The sequence below is a fragment of the Scyliorhinus torazame genome, chromosome 19, assembly GCF_047496885.1.
Source record: "Scyliorhinus torazame isolate Kashiwa2021f chromosome 19, sScyTor2.1, whole genome shotgun sequence".
In the NCBI taxonomy this organism is placed as follows: domain Eukaryota; kingdom Metazoa; phylum Chordata; class Chondrichthyes; order Carcharhiniformes; family Scyliorhinidae; genus Scyliorhinus; species Scyliorhinus torazame.
The window spans coordinates 80,465,635-80,482,586 of record NC_092725.1 but is presented as its reverse complement, the minus strand read 5'-3'; the positions used below and the strand labels follow the sequence as shown (position 1 = coordinate 80,482,586).

The following is a 16,952-nucleotide window of genomic DNA, read 5'->3' as shown; positions in this document are numbered from 1 at the left end:
TAAATTGCCCCTTATTTGGAAATAAATTAATTGGGTACTCTAAATTTTTTTGAAAAGAAATGCAATTATATTTTCTCCCTCAACCAACAACCATTAGAAATGGTCAATGATTACATTGTTGTTTGTGGGATCCTGCTGTGTACAAAATGGCTGCTATGTTTATCCACGTAACAACAAGAATGGCACAATGTAACTCATCCTGTATGGTGCACTTGAGATTTATCTGAGTTTTAAAAGATGCTATGTAAATGTAATTTTTTTCTTCTTTAAAGACAGACTAACTAATTTAGAATTGACTTTGAAAATCACATTAAAGCTACAGATTTCCCATAAGGACTCTATTAAAAAGCAAGAATTGAAAAAGGAACATGATTAGACTATCTTTTATGATCATTTTACATGGAAGTTTTTTTTACCAGTTGTATGTATGTTTCCTAATCATTATCAAATCACTTAATTCCATTAAGATCAGCTTGGTTTCTGAACATCAATAACCTCATTGGGAAACAGATAGAGAAGAATTACCAAGACAATGATGTGATGAAAATGAGTTGATGTGTACAATTAAAATGGCATAATTGCAGAAACAGTTCCCAATGATACTAACCATGCAACTCAAACAAAAATACTAAACACACATTCAAAGAATAGAGAGAAAAATAATTTCAGCAAATTGTAGCAATTCCAGGGCAGTTGTTTAAAATAAATTTAGAATACCCCAAAACTGATGGTAGCACTTTTCAACTGTCATTTGGTCAATCAGGGGATGTGAATCCATTGGAAGGTGCAAGAGATTGTAGACAGTCTCCTATAAAGATTGTAATCCTGTGAAGAGTTTGTTGTAATGTAAGTGTATGTGGTGTAGGGTTGTTGGTCACATTAAAGGATTAATAAAAGGTAACTTTTCTGTAGTTTAGAGTATTAGTTGCTTATTAGATAATGTTTAGTCAAAATTGCTTTTTGAGAGTTTGTTTCAGTAAAAGTCATAAAACATGAAATCTGGTCATGTAAGCCCTTTACGTTGATTGCTGGGAATTCAAATCTCTTGTTTAAATAACTGGTCTCTTACAGGGATCGTAAGGTGTACAACTTCACAAAATGACAGGACTCCCAATGGTTCAACAGGTTTGAAATACCATCACAAGACATCAATGCTCAATTAAAGGGCTGTAACCATCGTGTCTTTATTTCAAGGCAGTTCATCTCACACTGCCATTTAACTTTCAGAGCCAAGTGGATGGCTTCCAGGAAATCAAGGCTAAAGTTTATATCAAAGTTATGCCACGTTTGCACGTATGCATTATTTAAAGATGCCCAGTGTAAATAAGTATGATGATGTATTTGCATTCACCAGAGTCTTTGCCAATCATATCTTTGCTTCCTTCATATAGCATTCCAGGTGCTTGGACAGATTTGTGGGAGTCCTTACATACAGTCTCACTGAAGAGCTACGGTTTGTAGTATAGATGACAGTTAAACGATAAATATTTGACCAGGACACCAAGTGAACTCCCAATGACCAGGTATGGTGGTCCTTGGTTCCAGTCCCTGTACAACACGGAGAGCAACAGACAGAAAAAGAGGATCCATTGGCATGCTAATGAGCTACCATCACATATAGTTTGCAAAAGAGAGCCTAACATGATAAAATGCTTCAGTAACTGTCTTGTGAGTGATTGAACGAGGGAATAGAATGAGAAGGAAAAACAGTTGACCGTGAACTGTAAACTGGGGCCAATCCTCTTCACAGTTCCCACCCTTCCTGTGAATTCTCCACCAAGGATTTTCAGGATTTTCTGCAGGATATATGTTTGGGGATCCTCCTTTTGTCCTCTTTTTTACTGGTCCTGAAACATGGATAGAAGAGAGAGAGAAAACAATTCTAGAGTTAAAGCATATTAGAAGTTGCAATCCCTTCTTCCATCCCTGCCAGCTACAAAAGGCTCTCCAACAACGAGGATGGCGGCACCACCAGGAATGTCGGATAGACCTTTTTTTGCGAAGTTGTGAACCTATAGGTACCCAAAACCATCCACCTGAGGCCCGCCCCACGATGCTCCATTCTCGACTGGCCGAATTCCCCATGGCGTGGTTCTAACATGGTCCCACCGTTCGTGATCCTCGTGTGGCGGTTGCAGACTCAGTCCGGAGCCATTGCTGTCGGGGGAGGGTCGATATGCGGGCAGGGGGGGCTTCATTCGGGGCTGGGGGCAATGTGTAAGGGTGGTCACTGGCGCGCGAGCGGCCGATGCAGGGCACTATTTTAGCGGTCCGGGTCCGCGGGCTGAGTCCGCCAGGGAGCACAGCGCAGCCGCTGGAGGCCACCGCCGTGTGCATGCGCGGCCTCTGACCCTGCAGTGTGGGGTGCCGTATCAGCAGCTAGAGCTGCGAGCTCTACGACAGCTGCCTGATACCCCAGCAAAATGGGGAATCTGTGGCCTTTTGATGCCAGTTTTCCTAGATTAAGGCCCCCCCCCCCTATCCAGAACTTACATTATTTATACTGGCCTTAGGTGAGTGTAGAACAACTGAACCCATGACTCGAGTTTAGGCCCTATCCCAAACTGCTCCAACAGGGCAAGCACATACCCCCATTCTACCCTATCAAAAGCTTTCTCAGCATCCATCACCACACTAACCTCTTCCTTCTGCCAGGGATAATACCACATTTAAAAGCCGCATCACATTAGACGACAACTGCCGACCCTTCAGCAATCCCATCATATCTTCCCCAATAGACACTCCTCTAACCTCAGCACTAAAACCTTAGCCAAGATCTTAGCATCCACATTTGTTAAAGAAATAAGTCGGTACGACCCATACGCTAACGGGTCCTTATCCTTCTTTGCAACATTTCTCTGGTTACCAAATCTTCAAACATCTCCACCAATAACAGCACTAGTCGATCAGCAAACTTTTAATAAAATTCCACTGGGAACCCATCAGGCCCTTGCGCCTTACCCGTCTGCATTCGCCCAATAGCTATCCAGACCTGCTCCACCTCCAATGGCTCCGCCAACCCTTCCCGTCATCTTTCTACCACTTAGGGCACTCCAGCCCCTCCAGAAACTCCCGCATATCCGATTCCTCCGGAGGCGGTTCCAACCTACAGAGATTCTTGTAAAATGCCTCAACACCCTGTTAACTTTGTCTGGTGCAGACACTAGTCCACCACCCAAATCTCAGATCTGAACATCTGGAAGCCGCCCCCACCTCAACAGTCAAGCCAAAGGACGACTGGCCTTCTCCCCATATTAATACGTTACCCCCCCCAGAGCGCACAGCTGGCACACCTCCTCATCCCATAATAGAACAAATTGCATCTGCAACTTCTTTCTACTAGCCAGAAGTGCCAGAGTGCGGTCACTCGAGTACCTTCCATCTACCTCCAAGATCTTGTCCACCAACCATTAGCATTCCTCCCCCGACCCTCTATTCACCTGCGCCTTATCTCCCCTCTCACCACTGCTTTCAGGGCCTCCCACAGCACCAAGGGACAACAGCTCCCCATTCTTGTTAAACTCCATATACTCATCAATCACCTGAGCCACCTTCACACAAAATCCCCAAACTGCTGATAGCCCCACATCCAATCTCCATGTCGGCCGCTGAACCTTCCCCATCTCCAAAACCACATCCACCAGGTGGAGAGCATGACGTGGAATCACTATCGCGGAATATCCTGCTTTCCTCACCCCTGGCAGCAGAGACCTTCCCATCGCAAATACACGTTACGCACTGGAGAGAAAAAGGAGAATTTCCTGCTCCCAGGGTACAGAACTTGCCATGGATCCCCCCCCCCCCCCCCCCCGCCCCCCCCCCCCCCCCCCCATCTCCTCCATGAATGCTACCAGTACCTTCACTATCCCCGATGGTGGCAACAACTTTAGCTTAGGGTTCAGAACGCAATTCAAATCTCCCCTCAAAATCAACTGTTATGTCCCCATGTCCGGTGTGGCAGCTAGCATCCTCTTCATGAACGCTACATCATTCCAATTTGGAGCATACACACTTGCTAAAACCACTGAAGTACCTTCCAATGTCCCCAATACTATGGCACTCCTACCACTCTGGTCCGCTACCACCTTCCCCACCTGAAACCAAACTATTTTATTTATTAGTATTGCCAGCCCCTGGGCTCTGCTATCAAAGTCCGAGTGGAACACCTGACCAACCCAACCCTTCTGAAGCCGAATTTGATCCCTCACCCGCAGTGGGTGCAAAAGCACCACATTGGCCATTAAACTCTGTAAGTGAGAGAAAACGGTCGCTCGCTTCACTGGGCCTCCCAAATCTCGCACATTCCCCGTAACCAATCCAATCGGGCGTCTCCGAACCCACCCCTAAGTCAGCCATTTCCATCATGAGGGGATCTCCCCTCCATACCCATGTTCCTGAAACTAGAGCCCACACATGATGGCAGTTAGTCCCACCCACCAGATGGAACAAAGAATAATCCCCCAGTCACCGTCAGGACTCTAACTCCCTCCCCCGTCCTTATCCCAGAAATCCCCCAGCCACTTCCCCTCAAACCAACACCTTTCTCCTCCATTCCCTTCCTCCTAACATTCACATTCTCTAGGATCAAAACCTGCCCAAACAGGTCCAGCAAGCCGCAGCACCTCCCCCACCTCTGTTCACTAGCCAACCACAGCCTACTAGCGAAGTAGCCCCCCGCCAGAGTACACACCACCCAAATAAACAACCACGGAAAGAAACCAAAACTCAAACCACGACATCCAAAAGCCGAAACAATCCCACCCCTCAACACCTTTCCTCTTCCCCACAGTCAAATCCTCTGTCCAAACCACAAACACCCACCAAAAAGAGAAAATATAACAACAAAAAGAAAAAGCCTCAAACAAAACATACCAATTTCAATTAACAGCAGTTTTTGGACAAAAGAAAAAAATGGAGAAGGGGAACAAGAAAAAAGCACACATCTTTAAAGCAACGTCACCCTAGAAACCCGTTCCAACCATCAGCAAAGTCCCTTTCAAATCACTCAGTTCAGGCCAAGTCCTTGAGCTTTAATAAAAGCCTCCACTTTCGCTGCCATCTCAAAGAAATGGCCCTTGGCATTATGCGTAACCCGCAGCCTCGCTGGGTACACCACACCAAACCGCACATTACTCAAGAAAAGCGCTGATTTTGCCTTGTTAAAGGCCACTCGCCTCCTTGCCAATTCTGCCACGACATCTTGGTAAATTCAAATACTGCTGCCTTCCACCGAACTTCCCGATTCTCCTTGGCCCACTTCAGGACCCTCTCCTTCGTCCGACAGCTGTGAAAATATGCTATCGCCCCTCGCGGTGGTTCATTCGCCCATGGTTTCGCCAGGAGCAATCGATGGGCCCGATCTTGCACAATGGGTGGGGACCTGATCCTCCTCCCTTATAAACATCAACTCAAAATATTCAGTCAGGCTTGGACTCTCCACCCCCTCAGGCAACCCCACGATCATGAGGTTCTGCGCCCCAACTTATTCTCCAGGTCCTCGCCTTTAGCTCTCAGGCCCTTGTTCCTTTCTTCCACCCTCCACAGCTCAGCATCCAGCGAGACCAACTGATCACTATGTCATGGCAGGACCTCCTCCACCCCCTTCAACGCCTCACCACGCTCCCGCACTGTCTCCGAGGCCCCTCCTTTACTGGGACCAATACGTCATTCTCTGATATTTTGAGGGTCTCCAGCATCTCCTTCCCTTGCTTTTCAAAATATTTGCTAAACTGCCTTTCAAATTCAACAGCTATTACCTCTATCGGCTTGTTCACTATATTAGGTGCGGCCCCACCTGACGAGCTTGCACCGTCACCTTCAATCCCGTAGGACTCTGCACGTTGCTCAGTTCCTCAGAAGGGCTCCTGCTCACAACTTTCTTTCCAATATTTATATTTGCGCCTTTTGATATCCTCACCCAAAGGTTCTCAAATGGGACGAATTTGTCCACCAATTATCCCCGGGAATCTGGTGGAAAGAACCAAAAATCAAGGACTCAGCGAGAACTACCTTACATGCGACCTCCTTCTACATGTCACCACCGGTAGTGCCATCTGAACAGAGCTTGCCAGCTGGACAGCTGATTGGGATGTTCCACAAAAAAACCCCTACAGACCCCTGGAAAGACAAAATGCACAGAAAGTGAGGGCAACTGTGACTTCAGATCCATTGGCATTGGGTGTCTATCCTCATAATTGGTTCAGACCTCTGGGCCAATAATGTGCGATAATGATGTCACGGTGCCCCAGGAAGGTAGAACCTCCTGCGGCACTGGACCTCAGGAATCTTTAGGTAGCTGGATCGCTGCCTATGTGCTCTAGCAGCAGGATAGTGACATCTTTTGCAATAAAGTAAGCCTTACTCTACCTTTTGGTCCTACATTCCACTGTGCCTGTGCCTGCACCTTCCGTGCCACAGGTCTCTCTCCCTGCGATGCTGCCTGCAGACACCTGCCCTCCTCTCTCTTCAACCCTTCTCTTCCTCCTCAGAGCAGGTGCCCCCAGTGGAGTACACAATCCCTATCTGCTGAAATGCAAATGGTACTGTTCCGTGCACTGGAGGCTGCAGTGGGCAGGAATGCGCCAACAGAATTTCCGAAACATACGAGTCCTCAGAACAAGGTTAACTTCAGAAGAAACCGGAGGAAATGTCTGAAATCTCAAGACTAAATCAACATCAAACTCTCACCTGAATTCTTAACAACTCACACAGCGAATTCCCCAGCCTGCTTTCACCCCACCCTTGGGTTAGAAAAGTGAAAGTAGGGGATGGCCTCCTGCACATGTTTACCACGTGCTGACCTAAAAATCTCACGGAGAAGGTAAATTCCAGTTGATTGACTGTCGATGGGCGCATTGCCAACCAAAATATCATGCAAGTGTACAGTGACACTGGGACCCGTGTCCAATTACTTCTTGTGCGATTTTACGTTGCGGCAGTTGAGCCCAAGCTTCCCAAGAACTCCAATTCCATCTGTCCCCACAAAGTTCAACTCACATCATGAGACCCTGAACTCCCCCCCGCCCCCCCTCCTGCACACAACCACCAGCGCCAACAGGCCTCCAATCCATTGAAATCCCTCTGGAGTTCTCCGATCCCCAGCCCTCAGCTGCTGGTACTCCAACTGCTCCCCCAGAAGCCTCTGTTACATCTCAAGTTTAAACCAATCATAATCATTTCTTACAAAGAGCTAAAGTACAGTTTACTTAGAGATATTTCTCTTGGCAGCTTGTGGTCCATTTCCTCTTGGCATGCACATTTTTCACTTGAATAACATATAATTGTGAAATGTCTATTTTTCCCCCACACTTGTGGGATTTCACACACATGAATGGGATTTCTCCCTGTTATGCTGGGTAACTGCATCGATTACACTTGTTGGATTTATTACAAATCTCCCTGAATTTGACATTATATTCTTTTTCATTTGTATACTTGGCCGTAGGAGACACGGGACACGTGAAGCTCAGGGTGGAGTGGGTGTGGAGATCGCCTTTTTGAGCAGTAACAATTTCTGGAACTTTCCCATTCATGTGTTGTGCTTTGTTCTTTCAGCAGTTGTGCAGTGGAGTAATTCAAGAATCCCTTCTGCTTTAGTATACATGCAATGAGTCATTTTATTTACTTGACTAATTTTAGGTATATCAACTCGTCATGACATGATGCAATTGCTTTTTTTCAGCTCTGCCATTCTTCAGGTTTAGACATTTAAATACACTGGAAAATCGTCAGCTTCTACCTCGTTTGTTTCTTGCTTAAAAATTTAACACCTTATGATGTAAGTTGTCGTAACAACAACTCAGCCTGCACATGGCCCTAATTTTTTTGCTCAATCCTCACTCTAACTTCTGTTTTTCCCTCCAGCTTAGTGGGAATACTTCAGCAGTTTAGATTAACAGGTTTCTTTTATTTTCCATGGATAAAATCCAACTTCTAATGCCATACATTTTTCAGAGATCCATGTGGCAGTCATGTTGAAATGAGAAGCCTTCAGGAAAAGGATCTTGACTTTATTACAAGAAAACCTAATCAATCACAAATCATACAAACTTATACAGATAGATTCATTACTCCTTGGGTTGCGGAAAGTTCCAAAATTATTTCTTGGCAGTAGGAGCACTCCCCCCTATCTTTACTCAAAAAGAAAAATTCATGACTAGAATTTGTGTTACTTTGCCTCCTGTGATTCTTCATCTGTGTGCCTGCTGCCTGCGTTGGTACAGTCGGCGTTTGATTGCCATATTGAATGGTGAAGTGCTGCACTGGTCAGACATCCAACACTACTCCACACAGCCAACCCACTCCCTCCTCACCTCCCACACCAAACATAAATGTACCCCAGGATGGATGACTGTCCTCAGGAGAAGGAAAGTTAGAAAGAAAATCGGGGGAGGAACGCCTGACAATTATGTAATCCCTACTCCACCTTAAAACTGTACTTTTTAGAACCATAGAAACATAGAACACAGGAACAGGAGGAGTCCATTCAGCCCTTCGCGCCTGCTCTGCCGTTCATTATGATCATGGCCGATCATCCAACTCAATAGCTTGATTCCATCTTCCCAGGAAGGGATGGTAACATGTGTAGGCAACATCTGTCCGATGATCTCCGCTCGCTCCCCTGTTTTCACACCTCTCATTTACATTTTACTGTTCTTGAACAAATTTCAAATAATCTCCTCTTATTGTGTTCCTGGCTCTAACAATCGAGGGTCAAGTGAACATCACAATGTAAGTTATACATTTTCTGGACTTGAAACAGCACAAACAAAGTCAATAGAGCAGTGCACCATCTCACACTGAAAGACTCTTCCATGCTTTTCAGTGGTTGAGCTCACTGGCAAGCAGCCCACTGCATTTATAAGCTCTCTGAGGATTGCTGCCATTTTCTTTTGGTACGCTGGGTCCTTGATGTATTCAGCTGATTTGTGGGCTGGCTTCACTCCCCGCTGCCCTTCCTCCTGTGCACTCATCTTCTGGTTAACTTCTCGCGTCTACCCTCTGATCAGTGTGGTGAAGGTGGAATGCAAACATTTTGTGTTTGCCGGCTGGCACTTCCGTGCACAAGCAGGAAATTTACACCACAAACAATGTGCAAAACTTAATTGTGTTTATCAGTATTTTACCAACCTGCAGCAGCACAAGGAAACCACTGACAAGCCGCAAATGACTCTTTTGAGCTGCAGAAATCAACCTGACAGGTCTATCAGCTTCCACGGTGGCACAGTGGTTAGCACTGCTGCCTCACAGCACCAGCGACCCAGGTTCAATTCGGCCTTGGGTCACTGTCTGTGTAGAGTTTGCACTTTCTCCCCGTGTCTGCGCGGGTCTCCTCCGGGTGCTCCGGTTTCCTCCCACAATCCAAAGATGTGCAAGTTAGATGGATTGGCCATGCTAAATTGCCCCTTAAGTGTTCAGGGATGTGTAAATTAGGTTATGGGGTTACAGGGATAGGCAGAGTGGATGGGTGAGTGGACATGTGCAGGGTGCCCTTTCGAAAGGTCGGTGCAGACTTGAAGGGCCGAATGGCCTCTTTCTACACTGTAGGGATTCTATGATAGACAAGTTAACCTTTAGCTTCAGAAACCAAACTTTTTCATGAATTTCACCCAGAAGATTATATGTAGCTCATATTTTAAATCCATAACCAACCTTGGCATTAAATCTCAAAATTTGGGTAAATTAAACCCCTATGGGCCCTGGCTTAAAAATGTTTCACATTCTTTTGTTTTTCATAAAACAGCTGATTTTTAGCACCGGCAAGTTGTTGCGAAAGTCCCCAGGAGGAAAAGCTAACTGCCAAACCATCACAGCGTTGATTAATGAGCCTGTCATTCTGTTGAATTAAATCTGTGTGAATGTAGGTGTGTGGATGTATGTGTATTATGTGGGAATGCCTCTGTGACTAGGTTGGTGTATCTGTGAGATTGTGTATGTAGATGTACATATGAAGGTCCGTATCTGCATCCGGGTGTACTTGTGTGTCAGTATATGTACATGGGTGTGTGTATGTGTGTGCTTGTGGTTGGGTTGGTGTATGTGCGATGATCGTGCATGGGTGAGTTTTGGTGTATGTATGTTTGTGCGTGGGTTTGGATGAGTGTGTGCTATAAAGGGTTAGCGTCAGAAGCATTCCTGACGCTGATGTAATAATGACATCAGATCACATGACTGAGAAGGAAGCAGGATCTGGAAGACAGATGTTCCAACCTTGGATAGAGGTCCGAATGTGTAAATATGTGCTGTAAAGAAAGAGTAATGGTTTTGAAAAGTTACAGACTCGAACTGCACCCTTTGGGAGAATAAACATCCCACAACTCTTGTCGAGACCCCTACCACAACAAAAACATGATTAAAAGACCCAGTGAACATTAAAATGGTAGAGGGCTGACAAGAAAGGATATACTCGAAGGAAGGACAAAAGAAAAAGCATAGGCTCATCAAGTCATCAAAACATCATGGGGGCAGCAAATGAAGGCTGAGATACAGACCCGGAGACCGGGCAGTCAGAAGCACAGGCGTGAAGCAGACAGTAGCAACACAGAAACAGAAAAAATTCCAGGACCCAGCAGAAGCATGGAATCCACATTACCACAGTACCACTCCGAGAACCTTTTCAGGGGAAGGAAGGTTCACAGTCGGCCCAGTTCAGGACAACTGGGGGAAATAGTTCACAAAGTACAGATAGAAAAGCAAAATCCTGCGGATGCTGGAAATCTAAAAAAAAACAATAATGCTGGAAATACTCAGCAGGTCTGGCATCATCTGTAAAGCGAGAAACAGAGTTAATGTTTTTAGTCCGTATGACTCTGAAGCGAATTTCAGGACTGCCTGACTACTTGGATGGCCTTTTCTGGAGTCAGACTTTGGCTGTAATAAGTCTGAAATGGGTTCTCCAAGCTGTTAGACGCACATTGAATTTTTCTCGCTCGAAAATGTTATTACTTCTTAAATTAAGGTAGGTATTGAAGGACTTCCGAATTGCATGAAGACTCATTTATTTCTTGCTTTGCAATGATGTCATCGGCTAATGAACCTACTGAGTACAGTAGTGTATTCATTTGTTCAGCCTTTGCCTTCCTGTCTAATCCTAGAGCAATCATATCAAAAAAATCTTTTATCGACAAAATCCTCAATTCTGCACCTGGTCTGGCCCTTGGATCAACCCAAATCATTTTGGCAGGGTTGATTTATTATCCATGGTTGCTTTTCCATTCAGGGGAGTACAACTTTAAATGCTGCTTCACTTTTAAAGATGGAGCTGCAGCAACAGTTTATTTCAATGTATCTGCCAGGTTTTGCGGACCCAACCTCAAAGAGATTGATTTCTTGCAGCAAATCTTTTTAGTCCAAGATTTGGGCCCTTTAAAACATTTTTAGAGTATGTTAAGATGATTAAAATTAAGATGATTAGGGGCTGTTCAGCACAGGGCTAAATCGCTGGCTTTGAAAGCAGACCAAGGCAGGCCAGCAGCACGGTTCAATTCCTGTAACAGCCTCCCCGAACAGGCGCCGGAATGTGGCGACTAGGGCTTTTCACAGTAACTTCATTGAAGCCTACTTGTGACAATAAGCGATTTTCATTTCATTTCATTTATAAGGTGATTCCCTGCTTTGTTTTTAAATTTTGTTTCTTTTTCCACAGAACTTGGCTACCATGTGTAAGGCATCAACTCTGAACCCGGGCTGGCCGCAGTGGGAAACAAAACAGATTTGTCTGACTGAATTTTGCTCACCCTTGCTAGGTCCTTTCATTCTGCAATTGATGGGCATTTACAATAGCCCTCTACATGCTCTGGTGGAGTCCTTTAGATGCACAGTTGATTTTCTTTCTGCCCTTCAGCCTCTACATCTGCATTCGAGCTTCTTTTTAGATGGCCTCCAGCTGTGTCTTCACTTTCAGTGCACTTCAATCTGGTCAGGATGCTGTTCCTTTAGTTTGTAAGATTTCTGGTCCTTCACCAGTTTCTACGGTTCAGGATTCGTTCATGCCACCAAATTGTAAGGGTCTTCAAGGTACAGCCCAGACTATGAGCTAACTCCGTGCTTACTTCTACACATGTCTTTGCATACTCTTAGACCAATCTGGGTTCCTTGTCATGTGATGCTCATGTGGGTGGTACTGTTTTCCGGTCCCAAATTAACCATTGCTATGTCAAACATCCTGACACTACAGTAGGATCAATTGTTTTTTTTTTAATGTATTTCATTACAAACATGTATCAGAACAGGTTACAGCTAATAAACACCCCAGGAAGCATACTTCCCAACTATCAACTATACAGTCTGTACAGATGTTTTCCCTTTTTTACCCCACCCCCCTCCCCCCACCCCCAACCCCCCGTGACAAGCAGCCCCTCAAACACGGTCACAAACATCCCCCACCTTTCCTAAAAAAAACCTGCAGAGCCCCTTAACTCATACTTTATCTTCTCCAACCGCAGGACGTCGTACAGGTCACCCAACCAAGTCGCTACCCCCGGTGGCGATGGCAACCGCCACTCCAGTAAAATTCACCGCCGTGCAATGAGAGAGGTGAAGGCCACGATATCGGCCTTCCTCGTCTCCGTGTGCGCCGGCTTCTCTGAAACCCCAAATATCACAACCAAAGGGTCCACCTCCTCCTCCACTATTCCTGCCCAGAAACTTCCCAATTTTTCGCAAAACATGTGCACGTGATTCGCTGGCCCTCGCCCACACCTCTCACACTCATCTGCTACCTCCTGAAAGAACCCACTCATTCTTGCCTGAGTCATATGGACCCTGTGCACCACCTTAAACTGTATCAGGCTCACCCTTGCACAAGAGGGGTCCCGTTTACCCTTCACAGTGCCTCACTCCATAGGCCCCAATTGATCTTCCCTCCCAACTCCACTTCCCATTTCTCCTTGATTTTCACCACCCGCTCGGCTCCCTGCACCCCCAGCCACTTGTAAATATCTCCAATTCTTCCCTCCCCTTCCACATCTGGAAGCAGCAGTCACTACAGCAGGGTGCATCCCAGCAGCCTAGGGAACTCCCACCAGACCTTTCGCGCAAAGTCCCTAACCTGCAGATACCTGAATTCACTCCTCCTCGGCAGCTTTACCCTCTCCCTTAGCTCATCCAGACTGGTGAACCCTTCCTCCAAATACAGATCCCTCACCTTGACCAGCCCCACTTCCCTCTAGCTCCTGTATACACTATCCATCCCCCCGGCTCAATCCCATGATTCTCGCACAGCGGCATTAACACCGACATCCCTTTCACCCTAAAATGCCTCCTCAACTGATTTCATGGGCGGGATTCTCACTTCTGGGGACTAAGTCCCCACACCAGCGGGAAAACCGGCGGCAACCACTTCGGCGTCAACAGCCCCCGAAAGTGAGGAATTCTCCAAGTTTGCGGGGCCTAGTTTGACGCTGGACGGGTTGTCTCCGCTCCAGCCGGCGGCGAAGGGCCGGCGGGAGTTTGCGCATGCGCGTAACAACCGGCGTGATCTCGCGCATGTGTGGAATGGCCGGCGTATTTCCGCGAATGTGCAGACCGGCCGGCATATTTCCACACATGCGCGGGGGTTCTCTTCTCCATGCCGGCCCCAGGGCAATATGGCGGAGCCCTACAGGGGCCCGGCACGAAGGAAAGAAGGCCCCCACGGAAACAGCCCACCCGCAGGAACTGTAGGCCCCGATCTTGGGCCAGGCCACCGTGGGGGCTCCCCCAGGGGTCGGATCCCCCTCCCCCCACCCAGGACCGCTCCCGCATACTTACCTGCCAGGTCCTGCCGTGCGTGAGGTGAGTAATGTGTCATTCCTTGTGTCTGAATAAAGCTCGTAGTCTTACAGTTGAAATAGATGCTTTATTTTGAGTTCATTCTATCTCCAGCACTTATAATATGTTACATCTGAGCTGCCTGTCTGTGTCCTGCTCACCAGCTGCCGTTCCTGTGAAGAGTGGCTGACTTCCTGTCTGTCTGTATTTATACATCTCCCATGCTCCCTCTAGTGATTATTTAGTTGTATTGCATTTACATTGAGCCCTTGTGTATATACAGATATGCAGATCACTACATCCCATCTTTTACTTTTACATATTTTCTGTACAGTGTTAAAGAAAATTTAACAAAAAGTTAGATTACTTATGATATGTATATCTGTACAAGTGGTGATGATATTAGTTATTATACAAAGCCAATTAATATTTATGAGTCCAATCTTCATAAAAAAAGTATGAGTCCAAACTTTATGAATTTGTTCAGTTGAGGGTTTTTTTTCTGTTTGACGTGGTGGTATTGATATTGTAACTTCCTTGTGAATGTTGTCAGTGTTCTTGTGTTTTAAGTAACCAACAAGTCATCACAATGTGTTCGAATGGTCGAACCACTGATGTTGACTGATGTGGACTTTTTTTCTGTGCTTGTGGTATCGATTTAGTGTGTCATCTGCCTTGAAAGCTGGTGTGCTTGTTTGTTCTGGAGCAAATGTGCATTCGTGAGATTCGTTGTCATGCCATGGTATGTTTGTACTCTTGTCATTGTTTTTGAGTGTAATGTTGCATTGTCCTTCATGTGCAGAGTTTGCCATGTTGTGCAGGTCGTTGTTTCATTGTTGTTGTTTCTGTCGTTTCTGTCTTTGTTATTTTCGTTGTCGTTCTTGTTGTTGTTTTCGTTGTGCTTGTTGTTGTCATTGTTGTTGCTGTTGTTGGCTTTGTTATGCTTCTTGTTGTTGTTGTTGTTCTTGTAGTTGTGCTTGTAGTTTTTGTTGTTGTTCCTGTTGTGCTTCTTGTGGTTTTTATTGTCCTTGTTGCGCTCAATGACTGCTCCATGTGGATAATTTGAGTCATTCTCCAAGTTATTGGCGTCAGTGTCCTCTGTGGTATCTGCTGTTTCATTGAGCATTTCTTCTTGAGGATTGAGAATGATCTGATATTGCATTGATCTTGGTGACATCAGTCATCTGTGGTGGATTTGATTCCTCTTCTTTGCTTCCTTGGTGCTCCTCTTCTGGGGTCATTTCTGGTACATTTGAATCATCTTTGGTTTTTTGGTTTCCTCTTCTGGAGTCAAAATCTGCAAGATTTCATTTTCTTCAGAATAGTTTAGAGTGGATGAGGTTTCAATTGACGTGGTCTCTTTGGACTCATGAGTAGCCCTACTCTGATTGTTGAGTGCTTCTGTACAGACGAGCTGAGATCTGTCAGTCTCGCTGTGATCCTGCACATCCTGTATGTCGATTGGGATCATATGGTCACTGTTTTCACATACAGTGCGTAGACTTACATTGTCTTCTTGTTGATTATGTGAGCTTGGTAGACTTTCATAGTCTGCTTCTGGTTGCTCAGATACGGTGGGTAGACCTTCATGGTCTTGATCATGCATGGCGTTCGCTATGGAGTGTTTAATTGCTTCCATTTTGGAGTCTGTGGAGGCTTGCGTCGCTCTCTCTGTGGAATCTTTCATCGCTCTCTGTGTGGAGTGTTCTCTCTGTAGAGTCGATCTGAGTTCTCTGAATGGAATCGGTCAGTACTCGCTGTGTGGCGTTGTGTTCTTCTTGGGTATTTGACAGGTTGCTGTCATCCAATGTATCGACGATCTGCCATTGCATCATGGTATTGGATTCATCCAGCATGAGTAGAGTCGTGTTGAGCTGTGCAACCGTGTTGCTGTTGCTGTGATCAGCATATCTGAATAACTCAGCCATGTCTGAGTAGTATTTTTTGACAAACAAATCATCCCTTTTTGTTTTGGAGTTGTTATCGTTTTCTTCATGTTCAATGAAAAAATCATCTTCTTTGGTTTCGGATTTGTCATTGCGCTCTTCACTTTGGGTGGTGCAAACTGCTTGTTCCATGGTGCTGCGAAAGGTATTTTCAACTGCTGGTAGAAGTTCAGGCATTGTTCTGCCTTTTGAGGTTAAGTTTGTTGGTTTTGTGCCTTTAAACGTCTTGTTTGTGATTTTTGGGCATTTCCCCTTTAAGTGGGCGTGGTCTGAGTCATTTGATGTCATGACGCTCGTGACGTAAAGCGTAGGAATCAATTGCGCATGTGCAAATCGATGTTCCTTTACTGTGTGCTCTTTTGTAAACTGCGCATGCGCGGCTCGCGCATGCGCAGAATGATCTGCGCCCAAAACTTCTTTTTTCAATTGCGCATGTGTGGATTGTACTTGCGCAGAATGATCTGAATCCAAAATGACTGTTTCAGCTGCGCATGCACGGTTGCGGTTTCCTGCAATGCGCAGACCCAGGTTTGTGTCTTTTGTTCCCTGGGCAATTTAAAATGTGATCAGACGCCATTTTAACTGCCTTAGACCCGTGGAAAAGAGCTTTATCGGCGTTTTTTCTCAGTAAGCACTTAAAGTTATCTTTTTCTTGCAATCTGCACTTTTCAATCACAATTTCCAGCGTTAAACCTTTCTGCTCTCGTAATGATTGGTTGAGTTTCGCATCACTCATTCCCTGTGCAATTGGGTCTCCAAGCATTGTATGTCTTACCTGAGGAAGGAGCAGCGCTCCGAAAGCTAATGACATCGAAACAAACCTGTTTTACTTTAACCTGGTGTTGTAAGACTTCGTACTGTGCTCACCCCAGTCCAACGCCGGCATCTCCGCATCATGTCTTAAAGCAACATTGTTACTGGTGTTGCAGTAATCTTCAAATTTTTTCAGTATTACTTCGAATTTGGTGTTGTCTTCACCTTTCAAGTATTTAAAGCCATTATATATTTCTCTAGCTTCATGTCCTGTGAGGAGCAGTGCTATTTTCATTGCTTCTGAGGCTGCTTTCAAATCATAAGCTATGATATATATGTCGAGCACTTGTTTAAAACTTTTCCAGTTATGACTTAAATTACCGGTTGTGTTCAGCTGCGGTGGAGTTCCAACAAATTTAGTTAAATCAGCTAAATCTTCCTACTTCGAATGTCCGGTATGGGTTTTCTTGTCATTTCGATCTTTCTTTGTCTGCATCTTGTGTA

The 16,952-nt window shown here is 45.5% G+C and overlaps 1 protein-coding gene and 1 long non-coding RNA gene across 6 annotated transcripts in view; one reads left to right on the top strand and one right to left on the bottom strand.

Annotated features, from left to right (window-relative positions):
* LOC140396252 (voltage-dependent calcium channel subunit alpha-2/delta-4-like) overlaps nucleotides 1-12,210 on the top strand; it is an 820,155-nt gene extending 807,945 nt beyond the window's left edge. For 2 of the 4 annotated variants that reach the window (XM_072484603.1, XM_072484602.1), the window contains one exon: nucleotides 11,645-12,210. In XM_072484603.1, the coding sequence (XP_072340704.1) occupies nucleotides 11,645-11,944 (300 nt within the window). In that variant the 3' untranslated portion in view covers nucleotides 11,945-12,210. The remainder of the gene's footprint in view (nucleotides 1-11,644) is intronic. The other 2 variants (XM_072484604.1, XM_072484606.1) reach the window with 2 other exon arrangements.
* Nucleotides 1-16,952, bottom strand: part of LOC140396254 (uncharacterized) — a 49,597-nt gene that overhangs the window by 3,170 nt on the left and 29,475 nt on the right. The window contains exon 1 of one of the 2 annotated variants that reach the window (XR_011936500.1): nucleotides 11,736-11,856. The exons of the other annotated variant lie outside the window; for it this stretch is intronic. This is a non-coding gene — a long non-coding RNA (uncharacterized lncRNA). Of the gene's footprint in view, nucleotides 1-11,735; nucleotides 11,857-16,952 lie in introns of those variants that run through there. 2 annotated transcript variants of the gene reach the window in all.